This window comes from Gymnodraco acuticeps, unplaced genomic scaffold (genome assembly GCF_902827175.1).
Source record: "Gymnodraco acuticeps unplaced genomic scaffold, fGymAcu1.1, whole genome shotgun sequence".
NCBI lineage: Eukaryota > Metazoa > Chordata > Actinopteri > Perciformes > Bathydraconidae > Gymnodraco > Gymnodraco acuticeps.
The window spans coordinates 279,349-295,183 of record NW_022990852.1 but is presented as its reverse complement, the minus strand read 5'-3'; the positions used below and the strand labels follow the sequence as shown (position 1 = coordinate 295,183).

General features: G+C 41.3%; 1 protein-coding gene across 1 annotated transcript in view; it reads right to left on the bottom strand.

Annotated features, from left to right (window-relative positions):
- The window catches only part of LOC117557357 (ELAV-like protein 4), a gene marked incomplete at its 3' end in the record, with an annotated part of 52,135 nt that extends 51,251 nt beyond the window's left edge, over positions 1-884 (bottom strand). Inside the window, 1 exon segment of the mRNA XM_034233164.1 lies at positions 635-884. Within this exon segment, the coding sequence (XP_034089055.1) occupies positions 635-643 (9 nt within the window).
- Between the last annotated feature and the right edge of the window lie 14,951 nt (positions 885-15,835).

Genomic DNA, 15,835 nt, shown 5'->3' with positions numbered 1-15,835 from the left:
AATTATCTTTCTGTTTTTTTTTTCTTTAAATCTCTAAAATGGATTTATGCTATATAGCTCTTTTACAGTCTTTACTACCCATCATATGCTTTTACATATACAAGTCAGCATTCACCCTTTCAAACACATTCCTACAAAGGCATATGCTTCCATACAAGGTGCCACCTGCTCTTACATTCATTTCACACACATTCAGACACTGCCATCGAGAGCGATTTAGGGGTTAAGTATCTTGCCCAAGGACACAAGCCCTCAAAGACATGTTGATTGCAGGGCCTGGGAATCGAACCAGCGACCTTCCAACCACCCTACCACACAGCCAAAGCGTCTTTAGTTCTCTATACTACATCGTTAGAAATTAAAAACAGCGAATTTGACCAAAAAAATAAATAATCTCAACTCATTATTTTCTGTGGTTTGATTGTGCACGGGTGCAAAACTCCGTACACACACCTGTCCATACAGGTGGAGGCTGAGCTTATAAATAGGATACAGTTCACTCTTTATATAGTATGCATCTGTAGCACCTTAAACAATGCATGCTGTTATGCGAAACACATAGGAGCTTCTGCCTGCCTGCTGCGGAACGCGTTAAGGATATTGCTCGCAGAATGGAGCTATGATATCTACTCACCATGACCATTCTTGGTGCTATTGACGGTATCGGTAGTCTCGGCGGGAAAACTGTGAGAGCCGGGGAAGTCAGCGAGGAGAATGGGATGGAGCAGCAGCAGCGTGCCGGAGAGGATGAATGAGTGAAGCGGAGCCAAAAACTAAACAGAGCGCAACAGTGTGGATAAAAACATGCAGGCCGTGTCCCCTAACCGAAACAAATATCACTCGCTCAGTGAGAAACTAAGAGAACACAAGACGGCGAGCATCTACTCCGAGAGACGGATTCAGAGAAACACCCCTATACCTTTCCCCCAAAAAAAGCCATTTATGGAATATCCAGTCACCTCGCGCGCAGGCTCCTATTGGCTGAGGTGCTGCAGGGCGGTGCGCTCGCGAGGGAAGGAGGCAGGCTCCTGCGGTCCCCTCAGCATCACGCGGAGAGGTAGATGCTTAAGGTGACTTTATGTTCGTGACTGCTCATAATTACCCCCCCATAACAATGTTAATATGCAAATGATGCTTACAGTCAGTCTACCGTTTTAAACTCGTGCAGGCTAGTAGTATGCGTAAACGCCTATACGTCCCTTCTTTTGTTATAAGTTCGTGTTTTAAACATGTGTTATATACGCATTGTTACTGCAGTGTTGTGTAGCTCACTCCCTGTCGTTAGACAAATTAAGAGTATGCAGATTCCCCTCAACAAAAATCACCAACGCTGCTTTTCAAGGGTCCTTAAGCCATAGTCTCAAAATGCTTTTGCTCATTTTAGAATTGTGCTAAGTGCTAACTCTAGGAGCCTTTGCATACAGTATGTACCCTCACCAAAAGACACACCATTTTCACAAGTGCATAACTTGTTTTAAGATGAGAAACACTGGTCTACATGGGGAATACATATAGTAGCCGGGCGAAAAAACGTTAGCTCAATTGTTTCGAGGAGTAATTAAACACAATTTAATTGCATGCTACTATCTAATTACTCCTAATTACGCACACAATATATAATCTTCACCACATTTGATGGATTTACCACATTTCAAATTCTTAATGCCCAGCAGCAAACACTGCCACAGGTTTCTTTGTCCCACTGGCCCCTATCTCAGGCAGACAAGACATTTACCCACACACTTATATATAAGGCACAAACTGGAACGCATGTTGGCACACACCATACTAGATAAGCACACGTTAGCATAGGCACGCACACACAAGATATACACGCATGTACATACTGCTACTCAATTGCTGTGACACATTCGTGCACCTTATACTGTAAATAAACACATGTAACCTCATGTAACTGACATGACACATGGTGTAAGACGCCAGACAGGAGATCAAAACATCAGCAATTTCCCAACACATGATTTACCATAATAACACAATCCACTGTAAAGCCGTATTGTTAATAGACCATGATATACCGCACAGCACGTACCACATCTGCACTTACAGTTATTGCAAATGTGAAATGTGAATTTAAACCACACACCCAGGCAGCTACACAAATTATCTCCCAAATGAGTACACTGAAATAATAATGTTAGAAAAGGTAGAGGGGGGATGAGGATAGTTCTGGCACTTCACCCCTGACCCCTCCACCTGGCTGGTTAGTGTAGAGCGCTAGCTAGCTTAGCAGAAAACCATGCGCCTGACATACTAATGAGAATCCTCACTACGCCTTCAATTAAGCCCGAGCAGTACTGAGGTGCGCACACACACACACACACACACACACACACACACACACACACACACACACACACACACACACACACACACACACACACACACACACACACACACACACACACACCACACACACACGCACACACACACGTACACACACACACACAGGGGAAGATAGGCTGCACAAGCTCGCCATTGTTTCAGAGAGAATAGAATATGCTGGCACTCGCAGTCTGGAGATTTGTACCGATCACACTATATGACACAACAGAGGAAGAGCAATGTAGAATGAAACACAAAGAAAATGGATCAAAAATAGAAGTGCATCTTTGTCCATTTCCCTTTGTTACAAGCCTCCGTATCTACTCCTCCAAAGAGCGGAAAGAAGCGGCTGAATAGTACGAGCAACAAAACACAGTTTCCTGTCCGTCTTTTGTCCTCCTGCTCTGACCTTTTGAATGTAATAAAGGCTTTGGGTTGGATCCATAAAAAAAGCTTGCTCCACTTCACTGCCTCTAATGTTCTCCTCCCTACCATGTCTTTATTGTTTTTTTCATTCCCTATTGTGGAGAATGGACATTTGGATCCATGACTGAGCCACAAACACATCTCCGTCTTTGTGTGCAGTCAACTTTTAACTGTTGATGTTTAGAGGCAGTAAAATGAGGGGAGAAAATGGAGGGTGATAATTTCCTTATTTCATGAAAGACCGTGTTTTGAGGTTGTTTTTCTCCCTCTGTAATATAATCCAAATAACCTTTTCTTTAAGCGAGTCTGATTTGAAAGTGAAAATAGTCTCTCACAGATGATTTGCTCAGCTTGTCGTTTCACTAAATTGCTCTGCAGGACCGTGATTTTATAATCAGAATCAGAAACCGGTTTATTGCCAGGTAGGTTCGCACATACGAGGAATTTGACTTGATGTCATGGTGCATACATAAAATATAAAAAACAAGTAATCTAAACTCAAAATCTTTTACACCGTAATAGAATACAGTTAAATAGCAATCAATAAAGCAGTAATTTACATGGAAACAGAATTGTATTAAATGAATTTTAGAATATAAACTGTGAAATATGAATATGTGCAGAAAGGAGTATGAACATTGTGTGCATTAATGTAATGCATATAGTTTATGATGTGGCAGAGGTAAGTGTCAGTGGGGGGGCCGGGCCTTGTTTAAGAGGCCGGTAGCGGAGGGGGAGAAACTGTTCAGGTGGCGAGAGGTTTTGGTCCTGATGGAGCGCAGCCTCCTGCCAGAGGGGAGGGGGGTGAACAGTTTGTGCATGTGCATTGAAAGAGACTGCCCCTACTCAGTAAATGAGCTATAAACACAATCTGCTCTCTGAAGTGTGGTACGGTGTGTGTGTAGATATGATATACAGACTCGTAGAGATAGATTGAAGCGTGTTGCTTCCATGTCCTAGTTAAAGGTAGGCTACACACTGTGCATTATAATATTGTGTCCGGACAGATGGAGGGAGTGGTTGAGATAGTCTATCAAGGGCATCCATGCTGAGATGCTACAGTCTGAATGTTAGAGATATTGCAGTGTCGCTTGTTATCTATGTGGATCCGGCCTTTCTCTACTGACAGTTAAATCGGCCTGTGAATAAAATGCAATACGGCACTAAATAATTGTAAAAATGCCAAAGAACTTTAGTGTAATGACTAAAGAAATACTCTTCCTTTATAACCTCGTCCAAAAAAAGTGCATAGCCTTGATTGGATGCATTATTTGGCGTTTTTATTTGATGACTGATGCTAAATAGGTTTTGAGGAGGCAAATAATTTTCCTCTCCTCTTGTAAAGTTCTGAAAGTTATAAAGCGTCAGTGGCTTTAGCCCAGGAGGGCCAGCCACACTTGTCAGCAATGAGAAACCCCATCTCCATGATTGGCTCTGGCTCTCCTCCACACACACAAACACACGCGCACACACACACACAACCATGTATACATCACTTCAGGGGACATTACATTGACTTGCATGTATTTCCTGGAGACTTATTCTAACCTTAACCAACACATGCCTAACCCTTACCCTTACCCTTAACCTAACCAAGTCTTCACCCTAAAATGAATGATTCCCCTCATGGAGACCACCAATTTGTCCCCATAAGGGCGGCGAGTCCCCACACGTGACTGTGTAAACAGATTTAGGCAAACGTACCCACCACAGAAAATACACTTTGTGGTTCTGGTAGTGCGTCACAGTCTGCCGCGGTACCAGAGCTTCAAGGGCTGGACCCCACAAGTGTGTTTCAGTCTCTGCTGCTGATTCTGAAAGCAGAGAGCCATGTCATGAACTCCTCCCGCCCTGCTTCTCCACCCTAAACCCCTCCTTGTTGCAGACCTTAATGGATTAATGCGGGCTGGCGCTGTCCCTCTGACTCTCCCTTAGTCACTCTGGCTAGCTGTATCCTTGCCACGCCCTGAAAAAAGTCTGTTGTTGCTGAATTTCCAGGATGAAATATACTGGCGGCATCAAACTCTGTACACAATAAGCTCTCCAGCACATAGTATTCTGCTAACAAGTGTGAAAGAGCAGGCAAGAAACACACAGTATAGCAGGTTTGAATATGCAGTGTGCAGACGGTGATAATTGTGGGTGCTTTCAGTTTGAGTCTTATTAACTGTCAGACGTAGTGTTTCAACACCTGTCTTGTGCTTCACTCTGCATAATAAGACTTCTATTTAAAGGAGGAGAAGTGGAGATCTCAGCAGAGGTGTTACCTTAAAGTGCTGAAAGAAAATACCTTGATTATTAACAAGAGAAGGAAAACTTGTGTTTTTGCAGCAAGCCTGATCCTCGCAATTGGGAGGAGGAACTCAGGATCAGAAGAAATTAATGCAACCCAGGACAAAAGCCAGAAAACAACATCTGAAACTGAATTATTTCCTTTTCACTGTACGGCAACAACACTAACTGACATTGAAAACAGTATTTCAATAAAGCTACGGAGAAAAATGTAATGCTTATCAAGCGCAAATGGATTTCTCTGCAGTAAAACAAACTAATACATTTAATAGCCCAGAACACAGTCCTCAGTATGCGGCGGCTTACTTAGGCCCTTTTTGATTTGCCCTTGAAGGATAGATTTAGTTGCTGTATTGAAGTTCTGGCAGTAGTAGCATCTTGCTGTGCTACTCAGACTGATGATCGCCTCTCTCTTGGCAGGTGTCCACCCTCTGCCGGTAACAATCAACAAATGAGAATCGCAGCCTTCAACTTCTCCCTGCCCAGCGACAAACTCCGCATAACTGAATCACCGACACTATAAAGCTATTAACACGATGCGGCTGAATCCGGACAAAAACGGGCGGTTTCCTTCAGTGTTAAGACCAAGGGCTTCGTTTTCATGAATCAATGGAGCACACGGTGCAGATACTGATTTTTGGTAATTTCATGGTCAGAGGCGCACGGTGCACCTGCATCGCTGTTCAATCAAATCACCTCTTTTCTTCCTCTTCAAAAGCAGGGCGCTCTGTGCCATGGTGCTCTGACAATTTAGTAATAGAAGGAAGCAGTTGGGAGTACTTGTGGCACAAAAGATCCTCTAAGGAAGAAACTGATGTCTTTTTAAGCCAGAGGAGAAAAATCACTACAATGCTACCTAATTTAAACCACAGTGAGAGAGCAAATTACGTTAAATTATCTTGGGAGGGCAGTCCGGTTCACAGCCAGTCACCGAAATGCTAAATGGGTGCAGATGAGAAGACAAGTGTGTGCTCTGAAAGAAAATCCCAATTCACCGAGGGGAACAGAAAGCCCTCGAAGGCATTTCCAGATCGCCTATGATAATATAATCCAACTTGATTATAAAAACAAAGACATCAAACACGTCTCTCACATTTTAACCACAAATCCTGATGTTGCCTATGTTGCCTGGATTTCAAAAATATCAGCAAATGTTTTATAGTAATGGTTACAGACGCTCATTATCTAAAGCCTACAATCGTCAAATCTAATAATTAGCTTATTGAGACATCCTGCTGACACACTAACTCAAGGGGGGAAACATGTTGAGATGAATGCTTTGAATTCAGGGTTCCTGGTGCTTTCAATAATTGGTTGACATTTTTTCTCCAGAAAATCTTTGTTAAAAACTAACAACTGAATCCAAAATGGCCCGGCAAGTGTTTGCAAATCCATGAAGGCAGTGCACACTATATCAAATACACATATGTTGGTAAAATGTATCTAATCTAGTTGAAGCTTTACTCCTACATCCTCTTCCCTCCGTGTCACTGGGCATGATACACAGTCAGCTTAACCCCTGCCTGTGTCGCTCTCCCTGGTAGAAAGTCGTTAGATCACAAATGAATTCTCCATGCTGATCCCGGAACAAGGCCGTGCTGCATTTGTCAAAGCCACTTTCTTTCTGTTTGGTATTGCGGGAGCTTTGCAGTCTGCAAAGATGTGACAGGGTGCCGTTTGAAAGCTGAATTCTTTCCGTCTCTATCTGTGGAATATGGAGTAAACGTTTGTTCAATCGCTATGTAAAGTCTGTCCTTTGTAGATTTAATCCACAATAACGCTCAAATAAATGCTTTTTCGCATTTAATCCATGAATTAAATTATGATTCCCTCTTTATTATGCTGGAAATGTTACAAATAATTGCAGGACATACACTCATGTTTTGTGGTCTTACCTTAACATTTAACTTTTTTGGGGGGTCATTTTGACGCCAGATCAAGAACTAGTTTAGGACCAAAGTATATTGTTGAACTCCTGCATAATTACGAGCCATCAAGGTGCCTCAGGTCTTCTGGGACGGGTCTGCTATCGGTTCCGAGAGTAAAAACAAAACATGGAGAGGCAGCATTTAGCTGTTATGCCCCGACAATCTGGAACAAACTACCCAAGTCATGCGCGTCCGCAGAAACGCTTACTATTTTTAAAATCGAGACTAAAAACATATCTCTTTGCCGCTGCTTTTAATTGAGATGCTCATATTCGAATTACAGTATGCCTTTTAAATATGTATTGTTTACCTGTGGTGTTTATTTTTATTATTTTATTATCTTTGCTTTGTAATGTCTGTTGTAAAATTGTATAATGTGTTTTTAATGTATTTATTCCTAAAAAGTCTTTTAATTTGTTTTGTAAAGCACTTTGAATTGTCACGTACAGAAAAATGTTATATAAATAAACTTGCCTTGTCTAGTTTGGGATGGATATATCTCTAAATCCATATCATTTCTTCCAGGGATAAGACACAAGCACATTGTGAGTATGGCTTTGTATGCTGCACACCTCAAAATAATACAGAAATGATTGGATGAAGACCCCCTGATATCTTAGCATGGTTTGAAAGATTGAAGTCCACTTTGGCATTGGTAAGATTATCATATCTGCTAAAATTCTTAATGAGTTTGTTATGGACTGGTTCCCAATAGTCTTATACATCAAAGAGGAATGGTTAAGTGTTTTAGCTATGGGAGTTAAACCAAATATTTACTAACATTTGGTAAATGGACAAGGTTGTCCCTGTTTTTTGCTATGCTTTGTCTTAAGTGTGGCTTTTGAGAATAACCATTTTGAACAATCATGGTGTGTCTTTGAGGCTGTAACACAAATGAGAGAAGGTTTGTGGAGGTGCCCAGAGAGGCTTAGCTATGCATTGGCTGTTGAGTCTGGCATGTGTTCTGGCACCGGGAGTGTATTCTCAACAGGACTCTGGTGGATTAGTGTCCATTTGGACAACAGAGTGGTCCGCAGCTTGGGGTGACATTCAACTTCAGCTCACACACGAATCAGGAAGTTTAGTGTACATTTACATTATGTATATTTGATCTAATATATCATATTCCAATTACTTGTATATAGACTCTCCTTGGACTATTTATATCCTATGTTATCTGTTTTATTGTGTTGCACTGTTGGAGGAGTCAGTGACCTAAGATTTTAATTGATATATCTACACGGTAGCTATGTACAAATAACAATAAAAGCATTGAATCTTGAATCTAGTGCATTCAATTTAATAGATAGATGGATAGATAGATAGATAGATAGATAGATAGATAGATAGATAGATAGATAGATAGATGATATGATAGATAGATAGATAGATGATAGATGTAGGATGAGATAGATATATGGATAGATAGATAGATAGATAGATAGATGATAGATAGATAGATATTAGATAGATATATGATGATAGATAGATAGTAGATAGATAGATAGATATAGCTTAGATGATAGATGATAGATAGATAGCTAGATATCTGGCTAGATAGATAGATGATAGATAGATAGATAGATATGGATAGATAGATAGATAGATAGATAGTATTTGGGAAATGTTTGCGTTGCAGCAGCAGAAAAAGGCAATGTACATAAGAGAAATTAAGACACACAAAATAAACAGTCCAAAATATTTCTGAAATTGAAATAAAATAGCATTAAAAGGTTACAAATATATATATATATATATATATACATGTGGAAATACACATTTCCAGTAACAAATATAATGCAGGATATTATTGTGCAAGAAATTAATTATTCAATATTAGATTGATTATATATATAAAATGTACAGTGGGAGTTTAAGTCCAGTTATTAAGAGAAGCTATGGAGCAGTTTAATGCCGTTTAATTGTTAAAGAGTTTCTTAAATCGGACATTTTGGCACCACGGCCGGGATGGCAGAACCTATTTTGTTAATTGTTGTATTTTATTCTATGTGTGTGAAATGAAGCTGTGGCCATGCTGCAGTGAGGTGGGTCACTGGATCATGGGGTGAAACGGTGGGCTCGGGGGCATGGGGTGGGACAGCAGCCGTATCACGTTTGATCCCGGTCGGGGTACATCCATGCTCACAGGGCGACTGCTGTGGTCCATCTGGTGGAGGCTTTAATCACAACTCTCCCCCCCCAGACACACACTTTCAGACCTCTTTTATCTGCATTATTTATTTCAGTCGCTTCTCCAACACTATTACCTCGCAGATAGGAGTTGTTTTATCAGAATGTATGTAGTTTACCTATATTCCTGCATTTGACTTGCACCATTGTGTCATTTGCACTACTTTCTTGATCAATGTAATTGTTGTTTTACTCTTAAGTATATTTCACTGTTAAAGGAGCTTAAGATTGTTGTATTCCCAACAACTACGCTATAACTGGAAACATGAGAATCACCGAATCACCACCTGCCATCAATAACAACGTTTTCAGACCTATTTTATCTGCATTATTTATTTCAGTCGCTTCTGCAACACTGTATTACCCCGCAGATAGGAGTGGTTTTATCAGAATGTACGTAGTTTACCTATTCCTGCATTTGACTTGCACCATTAGGCGCTTTCACACCGTAGTACTTTTCCCATTTTAGTTCCGATATAGTTCTGAAATGTTGCGTTCACACCAGAAAAATCCGGAACTAAAATTAGTTCATGAGAACCTTTGTACCCCCTTTTCCGTCCGTGCTAGAGAGCAGGGACTTTTTTTTGTGAAGCCGCCATTTTATTATCCTCGCATTTGGCATTATTAGCATTAGCATTAGCCCCGCGCACAAACCCAGAGAGACTAACTTATGGCAACACAAAAGAAAACATGGGAGCGGTGGAGATGAGGAGGTGTCGGCGTTCTGGCGATTTACTCAGAAGGCTTCAGTAGAAGCTGCTGCTGGCAACTCCGGGGACTTCGGGTGGCAGTATACGCCGTGAAGTTGTTTGCGGTCTGCCAGTAAACCCAAAGCAGAAGAAGAAGAAGTGACGTCAGCGGCTTCATTTGCCTAAAGGGACTTATTCCGGTGTGAACGCGATCTGTACTAAGTTCTGATGAACCTTTGTGGAAAAAGTACTGCGGTGTTGATCCATTTAAAACAACATTTTATACTCTTATGTTTTAAGTATATTCCACTGTTGAAGGAGCCAGAGACTTAAGATTGTTGTTTTCCCAACAACTACGCTATAAGAATCACTACCTGCCATCTATATCAACGTTTAAAAACCTCATCAGAAAGCTCACACTAACTGATCTCCATAAATGGCCGCACCATGGCGTTTGATGAGGAATAACCTTTTAGAAACGAGACGGATCCAGAGACCTTCACAGGGATGGCCTACGGTACTGTGGACCAAAACATGCCCATGCTGCACAAATCCGGCTCTCCAAATGTCACTTCATGCTTAACCCGCCCTTTCTCATGCTTGAAGAAAAGCAAGTGGGCAATGCACAAGAAGAAAAACTCCACCGGGCCTCGGTTTGAATGCCTACACGCTTAAAGATATGTTTCATTTATTTTGATTAAGCCATTTGAAGGGAAAGAAATTCCTTAGCAACAACTCAAGAAATGATTTCCAAGGCATTGTGTACAGAAGGTATAAATTGAATGAATGTACTAATTATAATGTCACGTAAAACAAAGCCAAGACAGATTAATGGTATAACACAAACACAGAGGGAAATGACAATATTTATATTACAGAATATGTATGTATTCTTGTACATTTGCTCAATTTACAGCAACTAAATCACAACTCGGGCAGACGGTATATTGAACTGTTTGCACCTGAATGCTGCAGTTAGAATACATTTAATATTAAAAAGGAGCGAAAGGTCAGCAGATAATGACGATGCTGTCGGTGCATGTCTGTGTTGTGTAACTTACACTTAGCCTCCCCTTGGATAAAAATAATTCTGTTATTTTCATGAATTCCTATCTAGATGTAGCCGCCCTTAATGAACATCTAATGTAAAACCTTTATTTTCTGTTCATACATTATAAATTGTGGCGAGCAAATGCATCTCCAATGGTCACCCTGCCTCGCCACTAATGCACAAGTAAGCCATACATCATTTATTCATGGTGATAGCAGATACTTTCCCTCATCCCCCGCAATTAGCGAATCAATAAAAACGCATTGGCTTTGAAACTATCAATTCTGAGAGGACAAAAAATAGCGTTGTTCATCAACATGCCAGCATCCCGAACGCAGACAATCACTCAGGAATCGGCAGCGTTTGTCAGCTCAGCATCACCGGGCGCTGAGCTGACAACAATAAGACACATTCCCTCACCTCACTGCTCTTGAAATGAGGCCTCACCTACAAAATGGTTGTCTGCTCCTTATAACATCTCAAAATGGGGTCTACAGAGGGGCCTAATCTGCAAATGTCATTTGAGAAAAAGGATGATTTAATGTTGTTTCAGAGCGATGAATATGTGTCTATTGTGAGGAAGATGACTAAGCTGAAGCCTTTTTAGTGAGATTATCAGGTCAGTAAAGGGCTTGCGCTTGCTAATACCTTTCATTGTCAAAGTTTATAAAGCTGACATATCTGCAGTGCATATTGATATATCTGTTTTATATTTAATTCAGTTAATCTGCATTTTCTAATACACACATAAAGCTGAATTATGTTGGACTAAAATGACATTAGATTAAGCCTATCTGTCTAACAGCAGTTGAGGCATTTTTCTGTTATGCCACAAATAGCTGTTAATGTTTCTTTGCAAATAAGAACTCCCCAAATGTATAAAACACAATACTGCTTTCTCTCCAGTCTTGTCTGTTTCATTATTCTCTCTCTATTTATCCTTTTAAGCTGAATTAAATAACTGCAACTGGATATGAAAACATTGTCCACGAGGCAACAATTCTGGCTCTGAAATTAAATGCTTTTCCTCTACCAAGCAAAAGAGCAGTCTTGGGATTCTTTCTCTGAGTTAAAGGAGGAAGACGGAGCAGCAAGAATTGAGATTATTTTGTTTATTTAACCTACTGGATTGTACAAATGTAGCCAATGACTTTAGGTAAATCCCGACAGAATTCAGGGCCAATATGGATATAGAGTATTATCCAATACTTTATGTGTGCTTGAGGTCCACATCAATTTTTCGTTGAAGTACATTTTTAGAAGAAACCTGCACTTCCTAATTGAAAATATCAGCCTGTTTTATTGCTGTGTTCACAGGCATCATCAGAAAACTTGAATATCTTATATTAAGTTATGTTAATCCGTGTATTAAAAAGGACCTGTCAATCAGAGTCGGAATAATAGCAGTTTAAATTCTCCTGCTTTGGATTTTTGTCGGTGGAGGCGACGCTTTCGTCGACTTTAGGATTACGTGTTGTGCCCTTCACCCACCTCTGTAAAGATTCCTCTGTGTTTGTTGAAGTGAGTAACTGCTGTGGTCACGAACGTCAAGGCACATTCAGCGGTGAAAAGACTCCCCGCGCCCTGCCACTGCCATTATGTAGGGGAAATTACAGGCTATTACTTCCAGGTCGGAGTACCTGAACACAGAAAGGTGGGCGTGGGCGCTCGTGTCGCTGCGGCGGGAGATTCTGTTGCTACACTTCTTGTTTATGGATCAAATCCACATCGCAAGCCTTTTTTTATTTCTTATCTACTGAATCAATGCTCTGAAAAATCAGATTTTTTTATATGTCAACACATTTCCCATGACTGTATTAGGTTAGTTGAAAGCAATAATTTGAAGTTGAATGTTATATTTTTTACAGAAAACAGGTATCAATCGTAAACACGTTGATGTGGGCAGGCTATGTTGGGTGAAAATATCGGGTAGGGTGTGCACAAAAAAAGAAGACATTGAGGGGAAAGAGTTCACTTAGCTATACAATGTGTGTGTGTGTGTGTGTGTGTGTGTGTGTGTGTGTGTGTGTGTGTGTGTGTGTGTGTGTGTGTGTGTGTGTGGTGTGTGTGTGTGTGTGTGTGTGTGTGTGTGTGTGTGTGTGTGTGTGTGTGTGTGTGTTTGTGTGTGTGTGTGTGTGTGTGTGTGTGTGTGTGTGTGTGTGAATGAGCCTGCAGACACCTGCTCCATTCTGCAGTGATGGCTCCCAGCGGGACACAGGCTCAGCTGCTGATCTCTCGGCACTCCCTGCAGTACTGGTGGCCAGCGCACACACACACACACACACACACACACACACACACACACACACACACACACACACACACACACACACACACACACAGTTTTTCTAACAAATCATAGCCCTGTAGGCTCCCCTCGCTGTGTCTCTCAGCCTCTTTGCGCTCCCTGTAACTGACACACCACATGTGCTCATATCAAGTGCAAACATGACATGATGCACACACACACACACACACACCCCGTGTTCACATGATGTGGCGTGTAAATTCTACGACACGGTGGGGTCGTAATCTGATTTGATGTATGCTATAGGGATGATATGGCTGAATAGCAAGTGTCTTTGTCTACTCCCTTAAGCTGACAAGTTTGACTGCAACCAACGGCCATGTTACGTGCTACTGTGAGCACAGTTCAAAATAAAAAGGATAACATTATATTTGAGCTATTTGTATATCTTTAAAAAGTAACCTAATGATTTATGTAACATGTATTCCAACAATGACATTAGCTTTTGTCTTTCCAGCATTAATCAGGCACCATTGTACTCGTGGAACTATTGTTATTGTCGTCGATGCTGTGTTTTTCCTATATAATCTCAGTGTGAGCGTTGTCCTCCCTCTGTGACGTCGCTCGTCGTGCTGCACCTGTTTACGCCTCACTGACGGTTGTTGAGCATAAATGAACTAATTTCCTGGATATAGAGAACACAGCAATCAAGGAAAGGGGAAGTGCAGCGAGCGGCAGATGGAAGCAGCTAATCATTGTTATGAAATAGAGATGACCTCTAACTATCTCCTGGCTGCGAATACACCGTAGCTACGTCTCTGCTTCCGCCTCCTTCGTCTGTTTGTTGTTGCGCTGATGATGATGAACCTCTTCGTGCAGGGTTCAAATTAAACCTTCTTTTTTTCTCCATGTTGAAACAGGAAAGCTTGGAGTTGTCAAACAAAACCTAGTGTCACATGGAGAACGGCAGCTGCCTGCAGTGGGTAATCAGTGGAGCTTTCTACAAATTAACAGCATTCAGCTCTGAAGCACGGCGCACTGCAGATTTTAGATGTTGGCTTTTGAAAATTAGATCTCAGTGACTGAAATATGGATTCATTTGCATTCCAGTTATTGCTCACATGTTCTTTTAGTTCTCCCCGCTTTGTGAAGGGTGACATGGCTGGGATTCATCCTAATGCTGTTAAATGATAGCGCGGATGCTCATTTTGAACAGAAGAATATCAGTCTGAATTTGATTAATTGCAATCTCTCCTCCTTCTGGTGGGTTTTGAATTTAATAGTTTGAATGCTCTTTTAAAAAGGCACCATCATACAGCTTGAAGGGTGCACAACACACGCACACACACACGATGCTCTAAACAAACTGAATACACAGTGTATCCAGGGGAAGTAATGGTAAACTTTACCGCAGGCGAATTGTGCGTTAAGAACGAAACCATTTAGCTATTTATTCATTTAAGGCAGCGGTGCGTTAAATGGAAAAACACCTTAATGTGATATTATCAAACACAGTAAAATAGCACTCCATTTTTGACATACACAGTTGTGCTGCGGCTGTAGATTGTATTTCCGAGGTAGATTACGCGACGCTGCTTCAGAGGCTTCACACAGCAAAGCCATCAGAGTCTTCCAACACATTTATCTAATGTATGCAAATGATCTCGCTGTGCTTAATGAAGGCACCATTAATCACTATAACGATGGTCTTTTTTAACCAGGGTAATCATGCAGGCACACTCACGCATATTTTCCAACACACACACACAAGCATATGCGCTTACACACACCCATAGTCGCCCACACACACATTGAACATGCCTTATCACCACAATTGACCACATTGATGACAAATTCGCAAAATAAATCATTTTAGCAGAAATAAATCTACGAATGCAGAGGACCTTATAATCAGAATTGTTTTCAGTTCTTCATTTATAATCATTTCTGTCAACTCGCCCCTGCTCTTCGTATTTCACCCTAGAATCAGCTTGTCAAGCAATCACCCCAAATCCAGCTCCTCCACTCAATCAACGCCGATAAGATGTCAATCACATTTATATAATGAATTCAGCTAATTAGTTCCACTGGTTTCAACAAATAGCTCATGGTCCAGCAGCTTTATGCAAACAGCAGATAACACTGCTGAGAGTCTGAACGGGCAGAAAACACAGTCAATCTGTGCGCTGTGAAATAACAACACAACGCTGGACAGGCGTCTTTGAACTCGTGTAAGAATTCAAAAACATTTTCAAACTCCTCATGGAGCGTTATTTCCCCGCTTATCCTCGCCGTGCATTTGCATACAGTTGACGGAAACCCCTGGGTACAGTCAGCAGCATGACAGTGGGTTATGGAGGCTTCCGGGAGGCTCTGGGGTGTGGATCTGAGCCAGTTTGAAGGGGAGCCGAACCAATGAAGAGCCCACAGCGGATTAGACACCCACAGCTTCATGTCGCTTTAATGCGGCGAGTCAGGGATTTTCTTACAACGCTTTTGCCTAAACGCTCAGGGTTTTCTCATGCCCCGTTTTCTCTCTCATTCCCTTCCTCTTGAAGTCCTCTTTTCTATGTAAGTGGTAATGTTGTCTCCAGTGCAGAATACATCCCATCTATCTACAGCGTGCCAGCTTCCTCTGCTAATGTGACTTGTTCATTTGCAATTG